Here is a 24,308-nt window from a genome sequence, read left to right on the forward strand (position 1 = left end):
TAACCATTTCAAAAAGATCTATGTGTCAGATATTGTTATTTGATGATATATGCATTCAATATTAATTATTTTTATTGGGATAAAATACATATCACACAGTTACCATTTTAACCATTTTTAGATGTGCCATTCAGTGGCATTAAGGACAGTCACATTGTTGTGCAACCATCCCCACCATCTCCAGAACTTTCTCTCTTCCCAAATGGAAACTGTTGCTATTAAACACTCACTCCCCATCCCCTTCCCCAGCCTCTGGTCCCCACCATCTGCCTCCTGTCTCCATGAATTTGACTCCTCTGGAGACCTCCTATGAGTGCAATCAGACAATATTTGTCCTTTTGTGACTAGTTTATTTCACTGAGCATAATGGCCTCAGGGTTCATCCATGTTGTAGCCGGTGTTATAAATACTTTTTTAGTGTAGGTATGTCACAAATACTGCATGGAACATACTTATACTAAAAAAGTAGTTGTTGTGTAGCGACAATTCAGATTTAATTGGGCATCCTGAATTTTATCTGGTAATTTTACCTACAGCTTTTCTTCACATAACAGCCTAAGGGCTTTTTGTTGTTGTTGTTGTTTTTAAACAGCTTTAATAAGGGAATTCCCTGGTGGTCCAGTGGTGAAGAATTTGGCCTGCAATGCAGGGGATGTGGGTTCGATCCCTGGTTGGGGAACTAGGATCCCACACGCGGCAGGGCAGCTAAGCCTGGGCACCAGCACACATGCCCTGGAGCCCACGCTAGAGAAGAGAAAACCCGCATGCTTAAAACTAGAGAGAAACCCACGCGCTGCAGCGAAGAGCCGGAGTAGCCAACTAAGACCCAATGCAATTAAACAAAGCAAACAGCTTTTTTAGAATATAATTTACATACCCTAAAATTCACCATTTTTTTTTCTTTTTTTTTTTTTTTGAGGGCATACCTTACAGCCTGCAGGATCTTAGTTCCCTGACCAGGGATGGAACCCATGCCCCCTGCAGTGGAAGCACGGAGTCCTAACCACTGGACCACCAGGGAATTCCCTAAAATTCACATTTAAAAAAAAAATTATTTATTTATTTATTTATTTATTTATTTATTTATTTATTTAATTGGCTGTGTTGGGTCTTTTTTGCTGTGTGCCGGCTTTCTTTTTACTTGCGGTGAGTGAGGGCTACTCTTCGTTGTGGTGCGCGGGCTCCTCATTGTCGTGGCTTCTCTTGTTGCGGAGCATGGGCTCTAGGCGCATGGGCTTCAGTAGTTGCAGCACATGGGCTCAATAGCTGTGGCGCATAGGCTTAGTTGCTCCGCGGCATGTGGGATCTTCCTGGAGCAGGGATCGAATCCGTGTCCCCTGCATTGGCAGGCGGATTCTCAACCACTGAGTCACCTAGGAAGCCCCATATTATTAATTTTACAATTCAATGAATTTTATTGTATATTTACAGAGCTCTAGGACCATTACCACAATCTACTTTTAGAACATTTCCATCACCCTAAAAAGAAACCTCATACCCCTTTATAGTCACTCTGGATTCCTACCCTCAGCTCAAGGCAAATACTGATCTACTTTCTGTCTTGAAAATTTTGCCCTTTTTTGGACATTCTATGAAATGTCATATGATGTTCGAGTCATAGAGTATGTGACCTTATGTCTGGCTTTTTTCACTGAGTATAATGTTTTTGAGGTTAATCCCTACTGCAGTGTGTATCAGTTCTTCGTTTCTTTTTCTTGCTGAAGCCTTAGCAATAAAATTTATCATCAGGATATACTATTTGGTTCATCCATTTACTTGTTGATGGACATTTGGGTTGTTTCCTCTTTATTGTTTTTGTGAATAATGCTGTTATGACTATCAGTTGGATAAGCTTTGGTATGGATGTTTATTTTCATTTCTCTTGGGTAGATACATAGAGTTGGAATTGTTGACTCATTCGGTGTCTGTGTTTAACTTTGTAAAAAAACCCACACACCTGCCTTTTTGAGATATATTTCACATGCATAAGGATGTTTCTTGAGATTAAAGTATTATCTCTGGACGCTGCGATCAAATCCCTCCACTTTTTTTTCCCCAAGAAGTTAAAATAGAACTCAAGAGTGTCACTGATATTCACAAGGTATATGATAGATCTTTAATGGACCCTTTTGCTATCTGCTCTGCCCTAAATGCCCTCCCAGTGCCCACCTCACTACCTGGGTCTATTTCTAGTCATCCTTGAACTCTAGTTAAACTATTTCCTCCAGAAAATACTTCTGTTCCCCCAGGATAGAACGAAGTCTCTGCCATTATTCAGCTCTTTTTTTTTTTCTTTTTTCCATTTAAAAAAAATTGAAGTATAGCTGATTGACAATGTTGTGTTAATCTCTGCTGTACAACAAAGTGACTCGGTTATACATATACATATTCTTTTTTATGTTATTTTTCTTTACGCTTTATCACAGGATATTGAATATACTTCCCCGTGCTATATATTAGGACCTTGTTGTTTTATTTAGCTCTTTCTTAAGCATCCTATTTTACTCAGAGTTCCTTCCCTGGGTCCTAATTACAAAAAAATTAACATCTCTTTGCCCTGGATACTTGCAAGAGGCGGGGTAACAGCACCTAAGCGCTTCCAGTATTTCCTACTGCCAGGCACTTTTTCCAGCGCCTTAGGGGTGGTGATGGCGTTTAATCCTTACTCCCCTCTAAGAGCTGTACCATTATGAGTCCTGTTTTACAGGTGGGGAGGCTGAGTCACAGAGATTTTTCGCGACTGAATTAATATATATATCGGGTATTTTGTGATTCTGGCACACGGTGCTCAATAAAGTTGTCGTGAGTGAAGAATTGTACATTTTTTAGCTGTTTATCCTTAGATTCTCCCCACCTCCCCCAAGGCCCGCCCTACCCCTAAGCCCCGCCCTCCCGAGCAGGCAATGGCGCGTCTGTATTTTGAGTTGAACCTCGTCTCTTACTATATCCAATGGCGGACAGCCGCTTAAGCCCTTCCTCCTGTGGTAGCCAATGCCCGCTCTCTACCTTGACGCTTCTCTCGTGATACCCAATGGCCTTCAGCTCTATCTTATGCCCCGCCTCAGAGGAGCGGGAGGCTATCAATGACGCGCCCCCTACATTGATTGGGCCTTTTTTTCCGTGGTATCCAATGGCCTGCTTACTACTCAAGGCCCCTCCTTCTGTGGTATTTTTTTTTATGGCCCGCCCCTCTACCCTAAGCCCCGCCCTGAAGGAGTCCGGCTGCCCGCCTCTTCTCTCCCTGAGCGCTTGTTTCCCTCCTCCCACCTTTCCTCTTTCACCTCCCTTAACCTCCGTCCCCTCCCATTAGGCCTCTGGGTCACGCCCCCTCGGCTCCATCCGTTATCCAATCCCGTTAACTTGTTCGGCTCCAACCCCTCTTCTCATTGGTCCCCCTGCTCCTCTATCCCCCGCACGTGGTCCTGAGCGACGGCGTCGCCCGCCCGTGACGGCTGGAAGGCGGGACTTCCGGCAGCGCGCAGGCCAATAAACACGCTCCGACCCGCTACCCAGGCCGTCGCCCCCGCCCCCTCGGCGCCCTGCTCCCGCCCCCGGCTTCGCCTCCCGTTGCCGCCGCCTCCGCCGCAGCCGCCGCCGCCACCGCTGCCGCTGCCGCTTCCCGCGGCCTGGGCCTCCCGCCGCCAGCATGCCGCACGCCTTCAAGCCCGGGGACTTGGTGTTCGCCAAGATGAAGGGCTACCCGCACTGGCCGGCCCGGGTGAGGCCGCGAGGGAGATGGGCCAGGCGACGGGGGGTTTGGGGGGGGTGGGGCAGTAGGGGCCCCGGGCCTGAGGGACCCGCGCTCCCGGGGTCTGGGGGCTCCGGGCCTGAGGAACCTGCGCGCCGGGGGTTTGGGGGGGTCCGGGCCTGAGGGAGTCGCGTGCCTGAAGGTCTGGTGGTCTCCGGCCTGAGGGACCCCGGCGCGGGGGTTGTGGGGGAACCTGGGCCTGGAGGTCTGAGGGTCCCGGGCCTGGGGCACCCGGGCCTGAGGGACCCGCGCGCCGGGGCTTTGAGGGGGACCCGGGCCTGAGGGACCGGAGCGCCGGAGGTGTGGGGGGGCCCGCGCCTGGGGGTCCCGCTTCGGGGGTCCCAGAGCTGAGGGACATGGGGTCGAGGGACCTAGGCTCTGAGGAGCCAGGGTTGAAGTTTGAAGGAGGTTGGTGGGTGTGAGGGGAGCTGAGGAATCTGGGATTTGAGGAGAGGGCTCAACCTGATGGGAAGAAGGTGCCCCGGACTGAAGGACCTCTTTGGGGGGCGGGGTGGGGGCAACGGGAAGCCAAGTGCTGAGGGGCTGGGGGTCCTGAGCCACGTAGGAGGGGGGCCCGGGGATAAGGGTACCGGGAAGGGAGAAGGGTTGAAGGTCAAGGTTGAGAGGTGCTCAGGAGGGCCAGGGCTGGAAATAGGGCCGGGGGCTGTGTTCACAAGGTCGCTGGAGCTGAGGGAACTGGATCTGAAAAAGTGGGGCATCAGAGACCAGAGGTTGGAATAAGACTTGTTGGGGGGACCCTGGGGACTGGTGCCCTGTGAGGACTCCCCCACCAGACCCTGGTGGAGAAGGCTGGTTGGGGCACCGGGGGAGGGAGGGCTTGGGGTGGAGGGATGCTTGTGTCAGAGAGCAGCCACTGGGACGCACGCTGGAAAGAGAGAGCACCTGAGGGAGGGGGCTGGGCCAAAGGGACTTTGGGGATCCCCTTTGGAGGAAACTGGGATCCAGAGGACCCAGATCATTCGAAGCGTCCAGGTCTGAAGGGAGGCCTGAGCGAGCGGGAGTCCCAGATCTGCAGAGGGGAGTTTCAGGCACTGTCGGTGGGGCAGGCCAGTGTGGAGGAGGGGCCAGGAGATGGTGGCGTCCCCAGGTCTAAGTCACCCCAGGACTGATTTGGTGGAATGTGCATGGTAGGACTGAGGGAATTTGGAGGGAGAGGCAGTAGAAGGACGAAGCTGAAGGTTCAGCTGGGACAGAAGGAGCTCAGGAGTTGCTGGGGCAGTACTGTGGGGTGCCTGGAGGTTTCAGCCTCGCTCCCTGACAGAACCCCCCCGCCCCCCTCTGGGTAGAAGTAAGCAGAAGGGCATCACCCAGAGCTGCACATTTGGTTGCACAGAGGCCACCACAGGATGCCAGGAGTCTGCTCAGGGACCACTAACCAGGCAGCCCTGAGAGTGGTCCACAGCTGGTGCTGCCATTGAGATGTCTGGGCCTCAGGCTCAGGGGCGGGGTCCTGGAAGGCATGGCAGGCTGGTCCTAGGGTGATGGAGTTTGGGGGGGCTTCTTTGCAGGAATGGGATGTTTGGGATGGATGTCTGGGTTTCAGCGCCCAGGGCCCAAGGACTTTGAAAAGTAGCCGAGAGAACTGAGGAAGGAAGCTGGGTGAGGGGGGCAGGGAAGGTTCCAGCAGCCCCCATGCTTTGAAGAAAATGGGAAGGAATTAATGGGGACCAGAGAACCCACTCTAACTTGATTTGTTCAGGCTTACTTTCTTGGGGGCACCAGAGTGATAAAACTTTATGGACACTTCCCTTCCTCCCACAGTACCAGCTTCTCCCTCTCCCCGAGCCCCCCCTCCAGCTGGCTCTCTAAGCCCAGAACGCTTCCAAGCACCTGATTGGAAGTGAAGGGGCAGCTAGCCTCCTGTGGGGAGATGACTGACAGCTGCTGGAGCCCATAGGCCTGTAGGGAGAGGGTGGGACTTCCTGGATGCTCGGGGCCTGTCTCCTGCAGCCCACCCCCCACCCCCTGCATCCTTGGAGCTGCCAGCTGCAGCCTCTGGGAGACTGATCACCGACCGCCTCTTTGCTGGAGGGGTCCCGTGGGAGGGTCCTGGGACTTCGTAGAAGCTGGGCTTGGCCCCACCCCCTGGCTGTTCAGAGGACCATATTGGCTTTGCCCAGGTGGAACACTTACCTTGGGGGAATAGAGAGCATCCTGAGGGGAGGGGACAGGTATGCATTGGGGTGGGGGCGGGGGGGGGATTGGGGTGGGGGCGGGGGGGGGTGCATTGCCCAGAAGAAGGCAGATGCCTAATTGGGAGGTGATGAGTCTTCCTTTATGGAAGGCTCCCTTCCTGGCGTGCTTTTGCCCAAGTAACTTGGCTGATTTCCTGGTGATTTTGTGGGTCAGTGGGTGAGGCTGCCCAACCACCCCCTGACTGGCCTCTCACTACAGATTGATGACATCGCTGATGGTGCTGTGAAGCCCCCACCCAACAAGTACCCCATCTTCTTCTTTGGTACACACGAAACGTAAGTGTCCCCCACTGGGGGGGTGGGGGGGGTTTCCCACTGGTGCCTCCCGGGGCGGGCTGGCTCACCCAGGCCCGGCCCGTGGTTCCTTCTTCCAGAGCCTTCCTGGGACCCAAGGACCTGTTTCCTTATGACAAGTGTAAGGATAAGTACGGAAAACCCAACAAGAGGAAAGGCTTCAATGAGGGCCTGTGGGAGATCCAGAACAACCCCCACGCCAGCTACAGCGCCCCTCTGGTGAGTGTGTGCTGGGGGAGGCGGCGGGGGGCTGCAGAACCCAGGCCAGGTGGGCACTCAAGTACATTGGGGACCAGAGGTGGTCGAAGCTTGTCCTACCGAAAAAGGAGAGGCCCCTGGGACAGGGTTCCTCCCACCGGGCACTGCTGACGTTTGAAGCCTAATCATGCTCTGTGGGGGGCCGTCCCAGGCACTATGGGAGTTGGAGCGGCATCCCCGGTCCCCACCCACTCGGTGCCAGGAGCTCCTTCTCTACCTGGTTGCGACAACCAAACAAACATGTCTGCAGACGTTGCCAAGTGTCCCCTGGGTCAGGTGGAGGGGTGCAAGATCCCCCCAGTGAGACCCGCTGCTCTAGGATTAGCCTGAGTATATGACAGCGTTGTAATAGCTCCTAAGAAACGTTTTGTTTTCTAAGGAAAAAAAATTTTTTTCTTTCAGTAACACCCTTTCCTTCCCCCATTACTGCCAGATTTCAGACTTGGAAAAAGGCGGTAGTTAATAGATGTGAGAGCTCTTGCTCAGGTGGGAAAGAATGCTAAGAGTCATGGAGATGACATCTCAGTGGTAAATCAGTGTTTGGAAACATTCAGAGAAAAAAGGGAATTTAGAGAAGTTGGAAGTTAAATACATAAAAAAGCTGTGGAAAGCTGATGAAGGATGGCAGAGGGGGTGCCTTGCTCTGGGTGTCTTGGGGTGAGATGCAGACAAGGGGAGGCGCGGGGAGGTGGAATAGCCTAGCCTCGGTAGGGGTGGGCTCCACTTTGGCTGTGAAGCCAAGTGAATTGACTGCAGGGCTTGAGGCTCAGCTGTTAGGACAGAGGTGGGCTTCCCATGTGGTTGGTGGGGGCGGGGAGGGGAGTCGGAGAGGGTCTGGTGTGTGTGAGCAAAGGACCAAGTAGTTCTATAGCATCGGGTCCTGCTTAAAATGCTTAAGAACTCGGGCTCTCGAGATGGTCTGCACGTGCCTTTGCTGTGGCTCCATCTCCCCGCTGATCCGGCAGACATGCCTGTAGAGACCCCTGCCGTGCAGGTGCCGCGTACCAGGCTATGCACCAGGAACCCTAGGTGAAGTGGACACACCTCTTGCCTTCTGGGAGCTCACCATCCAGAACCTGGGGTTCGCTCAACAGGTCACTCCAGGGCTGAGGTCTTGGCAGCTGCTTCTCAAGTGGCCGGGCCTGCATTTCGTGCATGTGCGCCACATGGTATCTGACTTTTTTTTTTTTTGGCTGAGCCATGACGTGTGGGGTCTTAGTTCCTCGACCAGGGTCGAGCCTGTGCCCCCAGCAGTGGAAGCGTGGAGCCGTAACTGCTTGACCGCCAGGGGATTTCCATGGTGTCCTACTTTTACCTCCCATGAGGGGTCCGGGAGATGGATGTTCCCCCCATTTTGGTCCCCGCCATCTCTCCAGGCTTTGCACGTTTCCGACCTGGATAAACGGATCAGAAGTTCTTAAAGGTAGTTGAGTTTCATGAGATCCTTTTCTGGCCCCAGCTCAAGTTCTGGTTAGTCTTGTCCTGAGCTTGTTGCCTTCTGGTGAAGCATCGCACTGCTTAATATTTATCACGCTCCCTCGGCCTGTGAAGGACCACGTAGATACCTGCCCTCAAGGAAATGAAACTCAGAAATGGTGTAACCTTGACATTAAACCAGCCCCATACAGACTCCCCAAGTTGAAAGTAGCTGTAAGTGTGAGAACGTGTTACTGCTGTTTGGTTCTCTGACCTGTCTCCACCTCCAAACCAAAGATCGGTTTAAAAATGCATATCCCGGGGCCCCACCCCTAGAGGTGTAGGTGTGGTGGTTTAGGGCTGAGGCCTGAGCACCTTGAAGTAGTTCATCCCCGAGTTATCTAGATGCTTCTGATGGAGACAGGCCACAGCAGGCGTTCTGAAGCACCACATTGAGGGTGCCCGGGCAGTCTGTCTTTTCATCCTATAAGTTTTTAGTTTATTTTTACGTTTTGAGTGGGAGTACAGACTCCTGGTACAAGACTGCGAATTACAAAAGGGCGTACCGTGAGGGGTCAGCCCTGCCTCACAGCCGCTCTGTTTCAATTTCCTCTCAGGGTAACCCCAGCTACCAGTTCCTTGTGTGTCCTTCCAAGATTCTTTGTTCACGTAAAACCCTACAGCACTTGCTTTTTTGAAGCAGGTACTGTTCCACTTGGCTTTATTCCCCCAATTGGTCCCCCTCATCGTGCAGAGAACCGCTTCATTCTGTTCGACCGCCTTAGCTCCACGTGCCCCCACCAGGTGCATAGGGCTGGGCCTCTTCCCACACCCCCCTGCCAAGCCCGGAGGTGGAAAATGGTATCTCAGTGTGGCTCCGGCTGTGCCCAGGAATCCTGAGATGGGCTGGGTGGGCGGCATCTTTTCCACGTTACAGCTGAGCACGCTGAGGCCCTCACTGTTCGCTTTATCGCCTAGAATGTGAGGCCTCTGAGACCTAGACCAGAGTTTTCCAACTTTTATGGCCAGGTCATTTTCTGTGGGGCGTCCTGGGCACTGTAGGCCATTGAGCAGCATCCCTGGCCCCACCCACTCGATGCCAGGACTCTCCACCCCCCACCCATCTTGACAATCCGAATGTTTCTAGACATCGCCAAATGCCCCCTGGGGGACAGAATCTCCCCTGGTTGAGAATATTGACCTAGAAGGATCCCAGTTGAGACATCCTCGTGACCTGCTAGAGGAGGAGGTGAAGGGACCTGTGCCAGTAGCTGGTTCGAGCTGAGCTGGGACTAAAACCCAGGCCTCCTGTCTCCCAGGCTGAAACTCTTTTCTGGCCGATACAAGCCAGGTGGGGTCCTGGAGGGGCAGGCGGGCCTGGAGAGTGACCTCTACACAGTGGGACCCATGGTTAAGAGCTCTGCTATGTGGACTCGTGGACCTGGGTTCAAGGCCCGGCTCTTCCTCTTGTTCACTGTGCACATTGGGGGTTGACATCACCTCTCAGAGCCTCAGTTTTCTCACCTGAAACAGAGGCTCAGGGTAGAACGAGCTCTCACAGGGCCGTGCAGAGAACGCCATGAGCCAGTGCACATCAGGCCCCCGGCACAGGGGTGCGCGGTAGTGGGGACCAGGGGGCCAGGCTGGGCTTGACCTTCCCTTTCTACCTCAGTCACCTTCCCGACCCAGTAGGACAGCGAGAGGGGGCTTCCCTTGTGGTCCAGGGGTTAAGACTCCACGCTTCCACTGCCTGGGGCACGGGTTTGATCCCTGGTTGGGGAACTAAGATCTCGCATGCCACGTGGTGTGGACAGGAAAAAACAAAAAAAGAGTGAAAGTAACCAACGCTCATCTAATTCAACCAGTGGGTCTCGGGATGGTTGCAGGTTGGCTGGCTCTTGGCCTTCTTTCCCTGCTTCCTGTCTGAGCCGCCAGCATTCCCGTCCTCCAGACGTCTCCATGGAGATCAGATTTCCCAAAACCTTTGCTGGCAGGTAGTTAGATCTTGTGGGCCGAGCCCAGGAGATGCGAAGTTCCCGGCTTTATCCCCAAAGCGCAATGCAGGGCAAGTCAGTTACCTTCCTGGAGACTCAGTTTCCCCACTTGTGGAATATGCCCACTCGTTCTGGTCCCCTGCCCTGACTGACGGGGCACAGATCGGGTCACAGTTGCTCAAGTGCTTGACAGAAGCGAGGCAGCGTTTGTAACAGGCAGTAGCTGTGTCCAGTGGGCCAGGCTCCGGGGCCCGGCAGAGCCAGCTTGCACCCTGGCCCTGTCGCTTAGCCGCCCTGCGATCTGGCCCAATCACGTGGCCTTTTCCCTTGTCTGCAGAGTGAGAGTGACAGCTCCCACGAGTTACTGGGAGAGAGATGGTCCCTCGTGTCTGCTAGCTCTCACTGCCATGAGGCTGCCCCCGTTCCTCCCGCAGACCATCAGGAGGGCCCTGGACCTGCCATTTAGTCACGCACGCTCCGAGCTGCTGTTTCCCCTGTGAAGAACTGGGGACATCCTCTCCCTTCTCCACTCGCCAAGGGTGCTCTGGAGAAATGGGATGCCCTGGAGGAGAGGTGTGAGGGAAATCCACCTGAAGGCCTGATGGTTCTCTCCCGGGGTTTCAGGTTTGGGGCTTGACCTACTTCATGGGGCACTTTTTACCTTTTTTGTTTATAAACTGTTGGCCATGGCTAAATTGGGCTGTGGTGAGGATGCCGAGGCAGTGATGTGAGAGGCCCATGTGAGGAGCTGAGGTCTGCAGCCAGTAGGCGTGGGAGGGGGCTGCCGTCGAGGTGGCTCCTCCAGTCCCAGGTGAGCTTTCAGATGAAGCAGCCCTGGCTGATGTCTTGACTGCAGTCTCATGAGAGACCCTGGGCCAGAACCCCCAGATCCCTGACCCTCCAAATCTGCATGAGATAATAAATGTTTGTTTGTTTGTTTGTTTGTTTGTTTTGGCCGAATAGCACGGCATGTTCTCCAACCAGGGATGGAACCCGTGCCCCCTGCAGTGGAAGCTCGGAGTCCTAACCACTGGACCGCCAGGGAAGTCCCCTGTGGCACTTTTTAATCTTGTCACGTGCCACGCAGACAGGTCCCCATCGCTGTGTGTGGGGGCCCTGGGTCACCCAGGTCGGCGAGGTCCTGGGCCTCGGGGTGGATACCGGGTAGCCCATCTGCATGAAGCCTGCGTTGGGCTCATGGCCTCTCGGTGGGGCCAGCAGGGGCCTCCTACAGGGTGGGCTCGGAGCCGAGACGGACAGACCGGCCCAGCACCCTCCATCCACGCCCTCCGCCCGCACTGTCCCCAGCTCGGCTCTGGCACCCACCTGTCCTCCCACATTTCCGATCCCTTCCTGCCTTTCTGCTTTGATGTGCTGCTGAGGCCTCTGCTCAACCTCTGTCCAGCCCTGACCCGGGCCCCCTGCCCTCCTCTGGCTGCCCGGCTTCACACACTCCCACCTCTCCCGGCTCCTCGTTCCTGCCTTCGCTTGTGCGTCCCGTTGCTGTGACCCTGGAGCCCCCCTCATGCACCGTCATACCCCTTTGCTCCGCCTCACTTTTTTCCCCCGGCCAGTGTGCCTGCCCCGCTCCCATCCACAGACCCCTGACTGTAATCACACCAAGGGAATGCGGCTTTTTGGTGATGTTCTTTTTGAAAGACTGAGGTAAAATCCGCCACCTTAAAGCATATGCTGCAGTGGCTTTCAGTACATCCACAGTGCTGTGCACCCCTCACTACTGTGTAACTGCAGAATGTTCCCATCACCCCGCAGAGGAACCCCTCCCCATTAGCAGTCACCCCTGCTTCTCCCCTCCCTGCAGCCCATGCAAGCTGCTAATCGGTGTTCTAGTTCTGTGGATTTGCGTAGCATGGACTTTTCGCGTAGATGGAATCGTTTATCTGATGCTTTGTGTCTGGCTGCTTTCCCTTAGCAGGTTTTTGAGGCTCATGCACGCGGTGGCATGTGTCAGAGCTGTGTTCCTCTTTTTGGCCAAATGGTATCCTATTCTTTTTTTTTTTTGGCAAGCGGCATACGGGATCTTAGTTCCCCGACCAGGGATTGAACCTGCGCCCCTGCAGTGGGAGCGTGGAGTCTTAACCACTGGACCACCAGGGAAGTCCTGGTATCCCATTCTGAAGCTATCCCACATTTGGTTTATTCAACAGTAGGTGGGCATTTGGGTTGCTTCCAGAGAATGTGGCTTTTAAAAATCTCAATCTCTCTCTTTCTTTAAAAAAAAAAAGAAACAAGATCCGTAATTTAGAAAAGAAGTACCGAGAAATACCGCGGTCAGGTTTTATGCTCTGCTAGGCTGGGCGCCCCCTCGCGAGTGGTAACTGGTTACTTGGGGGGGTGTGTGTGTCGTCGTTCCCCTCCGCCCGTTAGACTCCGTTAGACTGTGAGCGCCCTGAGGGCAGGGACCCTGTCCTGTTCACCTGCAACCACAGCCGCAGCACAGGGCCCAGCGCATGGTAGGTGCCCTGTGACAGTCACTGGATGAGCAGCGGATGGCTGAGTACGACCGGGGCTCACGCAGTTTTCTGCCACAAACATAAAATATCCAAAACAAGTTCAAAAACGGACCCAAGAGAGCCCTGGGGCCTCACTCATGGGGCCGTCCGTCCACCTGATCTGCCTGGCCCTCTTTAGTGTCCACGTGATCCGGCCCCAGCTACCTCTGCATCCTCTCTCCTGCCACTGCCTTCTCTTCCCTGCCCCCCAGCCACATGCACCTTTCTGGTTCTGAAGGGGACCTTCGCTCACACCGGGACGTGTCCAGCCCCTACCCCTTTGCGTGCTGGGGACGACCCCTTGGCTAAAATGTCAGGCCCTCCAAGAAGCCCCCCATTTCAGAATAATCCCACCGCTTTGTACCCACCTCTCCCTTGTTCGTTCACGCCCACATGCTTGTCTTTTCCTTTCTGCCCGTTGCCAGTGTGGCGCTGGTCTGTTTATTTTTTTTTAATTTAATTGAAGTGTAGTTGATTTACAACGTTGTGTTAGTTTCTGGTGTACAGCAGGTGATTCAGGTGTACAAACACATGTATGCTTTGTCACATTCTTTTCCATCATGGTTTATCACAGGATATTGAATATAGTTCCCTGTGCTGGACAGTAGGACCTTGTTGTTTATCTGTCCTATATGTAATAGCTTGCATCTGCTCATCCCACACTCCCAGTCCTTCCCTCTCTCACCCTCCTCCCCCTTGGCAACCATAAGTCTGTTCTCTGTGTCCATGAGTCTATTTCCATTTTGCAGAGAAGTTCATTTGTGTCATATTTTAGATTCCACATATAAGTGATATCATATGATATTTGTCTTTTTCTGACTTACTTCACTCAGTATGACAATCTCTAGGTCCATCCATGTTGCTGCAAGTGACATTATTTCGTTCTTTTTTATGGCTGAGTAATAGTCCATTGTATAATGTACCACATATTCTTTATCCATTCATCTGTCGATGGACATTTAGGTGGCTTCCATGTCTTGGCTATTGTGAATAGTGCTGCTGTGAACATTGGCGTACATGTATCTTTGTGATTTGGAGTTTTGTTTGGGTATATGCCCAGGAGTGGGATTGCTGGATCATATGGTAGCTCTATTTTTGGTTTTTGGGGGAACCTCCATATTGTTTTCCATCGTGGCTGCAACCAATTTACATTCCCACCTACAGTATAGGAAGGTTCTCTTTTCTCCACACCCCCCGACACAGTCTGTTTAATGGCCATGGTCAGTTTCCCACTAGATGGTAAGCTCCCTGGAGGCAGGGCCCATGCTGCATTCACCTACCTAGCACAGTGCCTGGCACCTGGCCGTTCACAGATGGCGATTAAGTGTGCAGATGAGCCTGGCACGTGGCTAGCACGGAAGAAGTGCCGTCTACGTGTCTGCCATTTTTGTGGCTGTTACCACCTGAGCGGGCATTTTAGCTAAAACAGGAATAGAAGTGCCTGGAAGGTCACGCCCAGAGGTTCTGTCCTAGGTCATTTTCCTCCTCCTTAATAATTGGAATAGTAATAATTTTTACAGAAAGCAAACCTTGATGGCCCTCCTGCCAGTCTCGGCACTGTCCTCAGTACACACCACACCTGTTTCACCCTCGCCAGCCCTGCGAGGCCAAAGTGGCATTGGCCCTGTGGCTCAGATGTGGGCACTGAGGCACAGAGAGACTTAAGTCACTGGCCCAGGATTTGCCCTTAGACCCCGCAGTTCTTGAATCCCAGCGCCCAGCACACACATGCCCATCTTGCCTTCCTGCCTCAGTTTCCCCATTTGGAGAGCAAGCAGACACTTGACACTTGAGACCTGGCCGGTGGGTGCTGTCCTGTGGGCCAGGCCTGGTGGTGACCTGCTGTCTCTGTCCCCGCCCCCAGCCGGTGAGCTCCTCCGACAGCGAGGCCCCTGAAGCGGACCCAGCAGGTGGCAGTGAGGACGATGAGGACCGGGGGGTCATGGCCGTCACAGCCGTGACCACCGCAGCCGCCAGCGACAGGATGGAGAGCGACTCGGACTCGGACAAGAGCAGTGATAACAGCGGCCTGAAGCGGAAGGCGGTGGCCTTGAAGGTAGGGGCGTAGGGCGGGGCGGGCACACTTGGCCTGTGGGGGGCTGGGGCCCTTCCTCCTCCCTCCACAGGTCCCATCTGGCCACCTGCTCTCCCTCCCCAGCCTTTTCTTTCGGTTTTTAGTACATTCACAAAGTGGTGCCAGCATCGCCTCTGTCAGATCCAGAACTTTCCATCACTGCAAAAAGAAACCCCGTCCACATTGGCAGTCCCCCCACAGCCCCTAGTAACCACGAACCCACTCTCTGTGTCTGGATTTGCCTGTTCTGGACGTTTCCCATCAATAGAATCACGCACCGTGTGTCCTGTGTCTGCTGCTCTCCCTGAGCATCGTGTCCTCAGTGTCCATCCATGTTGTAGTTAGTGTCAGGGTGTCTCTCCTTTTCGTGGCTGAGTGTGCTGTGAACATTTGTGTACCTGTTTTTGTGTGGATGTGAGTTTTAAGTTCTCTTGGACTTTCCTGCCTTTTTTGCACCCTTTTCTGCCTTTTGACCGCTTCCGAATATTTGGGTGCAAAATGAAAGGACCAGGGTCTAGCAGCAAATTCTTTTGATAGAGTAAGGCATTCTTTTTATGATTTTTGAAAATAACGTTTGCTTTTGGTTCCAATTGTAATGATAAGCCACGCTCATCATAGAGAAGTTAAGAAGATATGAAAAGGATAAAGAAGCTGGTGAAAAATGCCTGAGCTGAGCGGGTTTCTGCACCAAGGACTAGAAGCATCCTGATGTGTTTCTCTGTGACCCTGTGTGTCCCTCACGTCGGTGGGGGGTGTGTGTGTGTAAAGTACAGAATTGGCAATCATGCACGCACTATGTCTTTCTGCTTTTTCACCTAATAGATGAGCATTTCTTTGTCCTTAAATTTTTTTTAAATATTTATTTATTTGGCTACATCGGATTTTAGTTGCGGCATGCGGGATCTAATTCTCCAACCAGGCATCGAACCCGGGCCCCCTGCATTGGGAGCGCAGAGTCTTAGCCCACTGGACCACCAAGGAAGTCCTGGCCTTGTCCTTAAATATTATTTTAAGGTGCAGTTTTCAGTGGTTGAGAAGTAATCTCTGATGTGGATGAATTCTAACCAGCATATTGTTAAGACTGTTGGCTCTTTAGCTTCTCCCCCAACTTTTCATGATATACTAGGCATCAGGGTTTTGTTTTTGCTTTTGTTTTTTTTGGGCACACTATGCGGCATATAGGATCTCAGTTCCGCAACTAGGGATGGAACCCAGGCCCCCTGCAGTGGAAGCGCGGAGTTTCAACCACTGGACCGCCAGGGAAGTCCCTAGCATTGTGGGCTTTTTTTTGTCTTTATTTTTTTTTTTAATTTTTATCTATCTGTCTATTGGCTGTGCTGGGTCTCCGCTGCTACATGCAGGCCCCCTCCAGCTGTGGAGAGCGGGAGCCACTCTTCACTGTGGCGCATGGGCTTCTCATTGCGGTGGCCTCTCCCGTCTTGGAGCACAGGCCCCAGGTGTGCGGACTCAGAAGCCGTGGCTCACGGGCTGTAGAGCGTAGGCTCAGCAGTTGTGGTGCACAGGCTTAGCTGCTTGCGGCATGTGGGATCCCCCTGGACCAGGGATCAAACCCATGCCCCCTTAACCACTGCACCACCAGGGAAGTCCCCCTGGCATCGTTTTTTAAAAGTCCCTGTTGTTTCTGTTTACAGTCATTGGAGGAGTTAAACAGAAATATGTTAAAAATGAATGCTTCCCCACAACCCCTCCCCCCCCAGCCTACCCCTTAGAGATAAACCACTATTTGTAGGTTAGTATGTATTCAGGTTTTGTTTTTTGGGTCTTTTCGGCCAATTTCACATTGTGTATAAGTCATCATTGCAACACCTTTCCCCCACAAAAGGGAGACATTTAGACGAACTCCTCCCTCGTAACCCAGCACCCTAGCTCATCCTTGGTGTTCCTTTCCCCGTTTTGGTAAGGGGGGGCGGGGCGGGGGCGGGGCGGCTGTGGCTTTCCTCCGGTCAGCTTTGCGCACTCTCTCTAGTTGACATTCTTTGGTTGATGTTTTTCTGTGTGTCCCCTGTGTCCTCACGTGGTCTCCCTCTGTGCATGTCTGTGTCCTAATCTTCTCTTCTTATAAAGACCTCAGTCATATTGGATCAGGGCTACCCTAATACCTCATTTTACCTTGATTACATCTTCAAAGACCCTTCTCCAGATAGTCACATTCTGGGGTCCTGGGGGTCAGGGCTTCAGTGTGTGAGTTTTAGGGGAACACAGAGCAGCCCATCATACCCCGGCCTTGGTCAGGCCCCGGAGGAGGGGAGCTGCTCAGTAAGTGGCTGTGAAGAGAGCCAGCGAGTCTGTGCTGTGGTGGGACAGGGGCAGAGGTGCACTGTACCCGATCCCAGGCCTGACGGGGAGGACCAGGTGTCAGCGGGCCCAGATCTGTGTCCAAAGCGCAGTCCTCTTTCCCTCCTCACTTCTTCCTTTTATACAGTTTCTTAGGTTGGCTTTGAGTGGGCATGTGGGAGCCTGTGAAGCCCTGAAACTTAATTCAGAATTGTGTGTTTTAAAAATCTTTTTTTATTGAGGTGAAATTCACGTAAAATAATTTACCATTCTAAAATGTACAGCTCACCGGCATTTAGTACATTCACTGTGGGGTGCGACCACCACCTCTGTCTGGTTCTGAAACGTATTATGTATGTTTTTCTGGGGAAAGGAGTCCTGGTTTGTCTTCTTTATTTTTTTTTAATTGTAGTAAAATACACATAACATGAAATGTACCATCTTAACCATTTTTAAGTGCACAGCTCGTTGGCACGAAGCACATTCACACTGTTGTACAACCACCCCACCCTCCATCTCCAAAACTTTCCCATCTCCCCAAAGTGCAACTCAGTCCGCATGAAACACGGACTCCCCACCATCTACTCCCTATCTCTGTGGATCTGACTCCTCTAGGGACCTCCTGTGAGTGGGATCAGACAGTATCTGTCCTTCTGTGTCTGGCTTCTCTCACTGAGCATCATGTCTTCTAGGTTCAGTATCCCTGGTTTTTATCAGATTCTCAGAGGGGTGCCTGCCCCCCTCCCCCCAAAGTTTCCGGGACTGCGGGTGCCCAGGAGGGAGACGGCCCCTCTGTGGGCTTGCGGGCTTTCTCAGTTGCTGATCCGTTCGGGCTGCTCCCTTCCAGATGTCGGTCTCAAAACGAGCTCGAAAGGCCTCCAGTGACCTGGATCAAGCCAGCATGTCTCCATCCGAGGAGGAGAACTCGGAAAGCTCCTCCGAGTCAGAGAAGACCAGTGACCAGGTGAGCAGCTGGCCGGACGCCGGGCAGGAGCACAGGGGGAGGGATGCACGCATGGGGCCGAGGGGTGGCCGGTCGAGGGGGGCCCACGTCCGGCTCCCTTCTCTCCACCCAGGACTTCACGCCCGAGAAGAAAGCCGTGGTCCGGGCCCCGCGGCGGGGCCCCCTTCCAGGACGGAAGAAAAAGGTACGGCTGTTTTAGTTTATTTTGTTCCCACACACGGGCCTGTGGAAACTCCTCAAGTGTCTCTCCACGGCCTGCGATTGGGGTCGGTCCATTTTGGAGGAGGGAGGCCCTAGGCTCCAGGGAGACCCCGGGGCCCGCTGACACCCGCCTCCACCTTCACTCATGGCTTCTGCCTGTGGTTTCCGAGCGCTGTGTGCGTAGAGCACCTCCCCGGGGCAGGGGGCCACCTAGCTGCCACTGCCCCCTGGAGGGACTTAGAGGCCGGTTTGGAAACCAGGATGCTGGGATGCTGGCGTCGGAAGGGGGCAAAGCACACTTAGGGGCCCCGTGAGTGAGAGAGAGCGAATGCACGTGCGCAGCTGTCGGGGGGGGGGGGGGGGGGTGTACATGGGTACGCTGTGTGTATGTGTGTGCGTGTAGGAGTGTGTTGTACATGTATGAGAGTGTGTGTGTACAGGCACGCGTGTACAAGTTTACATAGTGTCTGAGTGTGCGCGTGTACGAGTGTTTGTGTGTGTGGGGGGTGTGTATGGGCCTGTGAGCGTGGTGTGTGTGTGTCTGCAGGTTCGAGCGTGTGCCTCCTGCACCTACATGGGAGGAGGAGCAGCCCAGGGAGAGCTCTCACCCTGGCCCAGGTGGTCCGGGCTGCCTGGGGTCCCTGGGGTTCTGGGCCAGGACGATTTGCACTGGATTTGAGGGAGGTGGGGCTCTCGGGGCGCCCTCGCCCTGGCCGCTCTTACCTTGCCCAGCATCCCCCAGAAGGCGCCCTCAGCTTCCGACTCGGACTCCAAAGCAGAATCGGACGGGGCCAAGGCTGAGCCGGTGCCCGTGGCGCGGTCGGCGTCGTCCTCCTCCTCGTCCCCCTCCTCCTCCTCCTCCGACTCAGACGTGTCCGTCAAGAAGCCTCCTCGGGGCAGGAAGCCAGGTAGGCTGGCTGGGGGGTGCTGCTGGGGGTGGGGGAACGCCCACTGAGAGACGCGGGAGAGGCCACCCCCCCTTCCTCTTCCGTAGCTGAGAAGCCGCCCCCCAAGCCCCGCGGGCGGAAGCCGAAGCCTGAGCGGCCGCCGAGCAGCTCAAGCAGCGACAGGTGGGTGCGGGGCCCTGGGGGGGCACAGGCGGCGGGCAGGCCGAGCGCTGTGCCCGGGACGGAGGCCCTAACCGGCCGGCACCCCCAGCGACAGCGACGAGGTGGACCGCATCAGCGAGTGGAAGCGCCGCGACGAGGAGCGCCGGCGCGAGCTGGAGGCGCGGCGGCGCCGGGAGCAGGAGGAGGAGCTGCGGCGGCTGCGGGAGCAAGAGAAGGAGGAGAAGGAGCGGCGGCGCGAGCGCGATCGCGGGGAGGTGGCGCCCGGGGGCAGCGCGGGCAGCAGCGGCGACGAGCTCAAGGACGACGACGAGCCCGTCAAGAAGCGGGGCCGGAAGGGCCGGAGCCGCGGCCCCCAGTCCTCCTCTGACTCGGAGCCCGAGGGCGAGCTGGACAGAGAGGTGCGTCCGGCGGCGTCTGCGCGGCAGCCACTGTGTGCTGGGTGCCGGGGGCACGGCAGCGAAGCAGCTAGGGAGACAGAACCCCGCTGCTGAGGAGCTGGCGCTTGGAGGGGGTAGACAGGCAGCGGGTGACGGAGGACAGTGTGTGGTGCGTTCAGCGCCAGGGAGAACGAAGGGCGTGAGCTGCTGGGGCGAGAGGGTTTCCGTCCCAAAGACGGCAGACCTGAGAGGCTTCAGGCCAACAGCTGATGTTAAGTAAGGATCTGAATGAAGTGAGAAGATACCAGGGGGAGAGGCATTCCTGGCAGAGGGCACAGCTTGTGCAAAGGCCCTGGGGCAGGACCGGGCCTGGTGTGTGGAGGAGGCCCATGTGTCTGGAACAGAGGAGCGAGGCGGAGAGAGGGAGGAGGGGAGGGCAGGGAGGGGACGGGGCAGGTCTTGCAGGGCCTTGTGGGCAACAGGGAGGACTTGGGCTTTTACCCCCAGGGAGATGGGAGCCCTGGAGGGCTGTGGGCCAAGGAGGGGCAGGTGCACACAGGTGCCCTCTGGCTGCTGAGGTGGAGATGGCTTGTGGGGCAAGTGTGGGAGCAGTTTGGCCTCTGGTGCGTGTTTGTGGTGACAGGTAGTACCATGTGCTACCGCAGGCTGGGATAAGTCCAGGAATCAGACCTCCCAGGCCCATCACCAGGACCCCACTCAGTAGAGGATGGGGGAGCAGGACAATGCCCTGCTCTCTCACCAGTGCTGTCCCTTTTGTCATAAAAGGGGGACCAAGTTCTCTGGCACAGGAAGTGTGTTGCTTGGCAAGAGGGATGTGGTGGGGCTGCCCCACTTTGGGTGGTCCTTTCAGGGCCTGCAAAGCTGCTGCTTGGGGATGGACTGGACTCAGGGTCCATCCTGCCCTGTCCACCAGCTCCCATCCGGCAAAAGTGGTAGCAGGGAGCTTCGCGATGTGTTTCTAAGGGGACAGCTCCGGGGTCGGGGGCAGCCCCATGCTGCCTGCTGCTCCAGCCCCTCCCTTTGGTCGCTGCAGGTGAAGAAATCAGCCAAGAAATTGCACCCGCAAAGCACAGAGCCCGCGAGGAGACCCAGCCAGAAGGAGAAGAGAGGGCGCCCTGAGGAGAAACCCCGGGCCAGGTCCGCTCCCGCGCTGCCTCTCCTCCCACAGGCCCCCGGGGGTCCCCACACCTCAGGGGAGGGTCGCAGCTTCCAAATTCAGTCTTGGCAACTGAATCTAGTTGAAATATCTGGTTCTTGGGGCCCCATCAGGGTGTGCAGGAGCCACTGCCCAGGTCTGTGGTCCTCCCCCTAGAGCAGGCCTCTCCCCTGGGGCAGCCCTGCCCCCAGGGGACACCAGGCAGTGTCCGGGGACATCTGCGGTTGTCACACGGGGGGTGGGGGGGCCGGGGAGGGCTGCCCCTCATCCCACAGCGCCCAGGATGGCCCCCCACAGAGGATGACTCGGCCCCCGTCGTCGCCAGGGCTCGGGGCGAGACTGTCCCCAGACCAGTGGTTAAGTCCAAGGCCCATTGAGGTGGGGGCACAGAGCCCACCTCCCTGCCCACATTCTGCGTGGAATCCCAGCCGTCAGTGAACGAACGTGCCCCTGGGAATGTGGCTGCCAGGCTGCCGAGCAGGTGCGGCGTCGAAGCCACAGGAACGTGCCTGCTACCACTTGCCAGCGTCAGAGCAGAGTAACTCATGTGCTGAGATTTATATAACTAGCCCTTAGCCACCTGTTTGAAAAAAGAAGTTCTGAGCTTTCACAATATTTGCTTCCTAGAGGAAGGCTGATGTCTTGGGTCCTGTCGGGTGCTGCCCTAGACCAGGTCAGCGGAGCCTGTAGTCTCCTCCTCCCAGCTTCCCAGGCCTCCTGACGGTTTCCTTCTAGGTCCCCCCACAGGCCCCCGGCCCTCGCTGGGGACATCGGTCAGGGGCCCTCTAAGGGCGCTACTCTCCACAGGCCTGCGAAGGTGGAACGGACCCGGAAGCGCTCAGAAGGGTTCACGCCAGACAGGAAGGTCGAGAAGAAGAAAGGTGAGGGTCCGGCTGCCCAGCCCTGGTGGCAGCCTGAGGTCGCTGAGGGGAGGAGGGACGGCCCTGGAGGAGCCGGCTCCCGTCACCAGGGACCCCGCTCAGGCCCGGGTGCTGCCCTCTCTCCTGGCCACAGAACCTTCCGTGGAGGAGAAGCTTCAGAAGCTGCACAGCGAGATCAAGTTCGCCCTGAAGGTTGACAATCCGGTGAGACCTTCCTCGGAGTGCAGGTCGTGGCTTGGTCCCCCCACCCCCTCATTGTTTGAGTTCCCTTGCAAGTCTGGGGCCACAGAGGCAACTACCGGCTCCCCCAGGGTGGGCGGATGGGGTCCTTGTTCACGTGGGCGTCCACCAGCTGAGGGCCCAGCTTGGCCTCCTGGGTGCAGTGCTCTGCATCCCCACCAGGTGGCGCCATGCGAGGCCCACCGCGACCCCTTGAGTTCTGGGTCCTTCCCCCTGTCCCCGGGGTTCCCTGCCACTCAGCCCTCCCCCACAGGGAGAGCCCCAGGGTGTCCTTCTCTGCCCTCTCGGGCCCCCTAGGGCCCCCTCAGCTAGGTGCTGACCCTCCATCCTGCCCTCCCCGCCCTGCAGGATGTGAAGAGGTGTCTGAATGCATTAGAGGAACTAGGGACCCTGCAGGTGACCTCACAGATCCTCCAGAAGAACACAGACGTGGTGGCCACGTTGAAAAAGGTACAGTGGGAGCCCAGGGGTTGAAGGGGCTGGTGGCGGGGGGCATGCGTCTGCTGGGGGAGCTGGGCTCCTGGCCACAGCAGCCCGTGGTCAGCAAGGAGGAAACCGTGCTCCCAGGAGGTGCTGCTGGGGTGGCGGTGATGGGGGTGGGGGTCTCGGGTAGGGGGAGAAGGGGCTGCGCCTCCTGAGCCAGGCCTCTCGGTGGGCCAGATCCGCCGCTACAAGGCCAACAAGGAAGTGATGGAGAAGGCCGCGGAGGTCTACACCCGGCTCAAGTCTCGGGTCCTGGGACCAAAGATCGAGGCCATCCAGAAGGCGACCAGGACTGGGGCGGAGAAGGAGAGGGCCGAGGTGGAGAAGGCCGAGGAGGCGCTGGCTGGAGAGGAGGCCCCCTCGGAGAGGGCGGAGGAGGAGGCGAGCGCTGGTGAGGAGCTGGTGGGGGGGCACTGGGCACGGCCCGGTGCTCCTGCCCCGACTGCCCGGATGGCATCCTCTGTCAGCACTGGCTGCACAGGCCGGCTGTGTCCCCGGGCAGCGGGCACCTGGGCCACACTCCCCTGCGCTGCTCACGGGCTCCAGACCCTCCGAGCCAGATAGCATGGGGGGCAGTGTGCACGGCCAGGGGTGCGCGCGTTCCCAGGACGGGCAGTCGCAGAGGTCTGGGAGGGGAGGGCAACGGGCGGGCTGAGAAGAGAAAGGGTGTCTGCGGCAGGGACAGTGGATGTGGGGGATAGGGTGTTCCTTCCTGCTGGGGTCACGTGGTCCTGGTGAGAGATGCTTGGAGCAGCCGCTCAGGCCGGCACCAAAAGGGCTTAGCTGAAGCCGAGGCTGCGGGGCAGCGGGCGGGGTGCGGGCGTCTCTCCCTGTGTCTGTTTGGATTTGGACACGGCCGTGGCAGGCTTTTCCCCGGTGCTGCCCAAGGCCATTCGTGTGCCGGCCCCTCCCACCCTCAGGCTGCTCGGTCGGGGCCAGGACGGGGGTAGGGGAGGGCCCACACCCAGCCGGCCGCCCCCGTGTGTCCGGGGACTCGGGCGGAGGTGCGTGCAGGTGCACAGGCGGGTCGAGGGCCCGAACGGCTCGCGCACGGCTCGCTCTCCACGGGCAGGGTTGAGAGGTCCCCGACAGCTGCCCCACCGTGTCCCACGCGCCTCTCTCCCCGCAGATCTCTCAGCCTCCGTGAATGGCGAGGCCACGTCCCAGAAGGGGGAGGGCACGGAGGACAAGGAGCCGGAAGAAGGACAGAACTCAGAGGAGGGGCAGGGGGGCGGCTCCTCCGAAGATCCGTTACCCGACGAGTAAGTGTCGCCGGGGCCGCAGGGGCGACTTCCGGAGAAGGCACCCTGGTGTCTGAGCCGCTCCCAGAGGGACCTCTTCCCCACACACCGACCCCCAGGCCCCATGGAGGGAGCTGTGGGCTCGGAGCTGGCCTGGGCTTTGGGCGGGGAGCTTCCTCCCGACGCCCGCCACGGGGAGCTGCCGGGCCTGCCTGTGCGCAGCGGGGCTGCAGCCCCCGCTGGGGAGGGAGTTCGGGGGCTGTGTAGGTGGTAGGAGGGAGACAGGAAGGGGCCTGCTCACCCCCGCGCTGTGCCCCACCAGCAGCACGCGGGAGGGCCCCGACCTGGATGGGCCCGGGAAGGAGCGGCAGGAGCGAGAGAGGCTGCGGGTGGACTCGGAGTCCCTGGACGACGAGGACAGCTGAGCCGGGCGGCCCGCGGCCAGGCCCTGCCGCCACGTGCCACCACCCCGAGGCCTACCCGGCTCCTTCCTGGCGCCCAGGGTGCGGAGAACTGTGGGGGAGACTCTGTGCTGTTCGTTTGTCCCCCTGGGTTTTTTTTCTGCCTAATTTCTGTGATTTCCAACCGACATGAAATGACTATAAAGGGTTTTTTTAATGAAAAAAAAAAGTTGCTTTTATTGGTTTTTGGGTGTCACTGGTGTGCAGCTGTCAGGGGCCTGTCCAGGGACGGAGGATTTTTAAGGTTACCATCAACAGCGAGTGTGAACTTGGTTCTGACAGTGCTCCCGGCCCTGCAGGGCTGACAGGGGTGAGCAAGGCCTTTCCAAAAGTACCAGCAGGGGTGCTGCGGGCCGTCTGTTGTCCTTGACATTCAGAGAGCGTGGGTGTTGGGGGCAGTCCTCG

The 24,308-nt window shown here is 56.5% G+C and overlaps 1 protein-coding gene across 5 annotated transcripts; it reads left to right on the plus strand.

Annotated features, from left to right (window-relative positions):
* The first annotated feature begins 3,561 nt into the window (after positions 1-3,561).
* HDGFL2 (HDGF like 2) lies at positions 3,562-24,072 on the plus strand. Of its 5 annotated transcripts, none has more exons than XM_057710391.1 (16): positions 3,562-3,718; positions 6,164-6,240; positions 6,339-6,477; positions 14,304-14,495; positions 17,656-17,772; positions 17,885-17,956; positions 18,716-18,881; positions 18,968-19,043; positions 19,132-19,441; positions 20,475-20,578; positions 21,405-21,478; positions 21,612-21,682; positions 22,067-22,168; positions 22,379-22,592; positions 23,331-23,463; positions 23,765-24,072. In XM_057710391.1, the coding sequence occupies exons 1-16, from the start codon at positions 3,647-3,649 to the stop codon at positions 23,865-23,867; spliced, it is 2,022 nt and encodes a 673-aa protein (XP_057566374.1). In that variant the 5' UTR covers positions 3,562-3,646; the 3' UTR covers positions 23,868-24,072. The 5 variants fall into 5 exon arrangements, with proteins under 5 accessions (XP_057566374.1, XP_057566371.1, XP_057566373.1 ...); XM_057710388.1 differs by having other exon boundaries at positions 21,333-21,478; positions 23,765-24,046; XM_057710390.1 differs by having other exon boundaries at positions 21,333-21,478; positions 23,768-24,046.
* The last annotated feature ends 236 nt before the right edge of the window (positions 24,073-24,308 follow it).

This window comes from Hippopotamus amphibius, chromosome 15 (assembly GCF_030028045.1).
Source record: "Hippopotamus amphibius kiboko isolate mHipAmp2 chromosome 15, mHipAmp2.hap2, whole genome shotgun sequence".
Taxonomy (NCBI): domain Eukaryota; kingdom Metazoa; phylum Chordata; class Mammalia; order Artiodactyla; family Hippopotamidae; genus Hippopotamus; species Hippopotamus amphibius.

Coding starts and splice junctions, on each gene's coding strand:
- HDGFL2 (XM_057710388.1), top strand. CDS start 3,647: ATGCCGCACGCCTTCAAGCCCGGGGACTTGGTGTTCGCCAAGATGAAG. Junction 20,579..21,332: donor GAGGAGAAACCCCGGGCCAG/GTCCGCTCCCGC, acceptor GTTTCCTTCTAG/GTCCCCCCACAGGCCCCCGG. Junction 22,169..22,378: donor TGGTGGCCACGTTGAAAAAG/GTACAGTGGGAG, acceptor TCGGTGGGCCAG/ATCCGCCGCTACAAGGCCAA.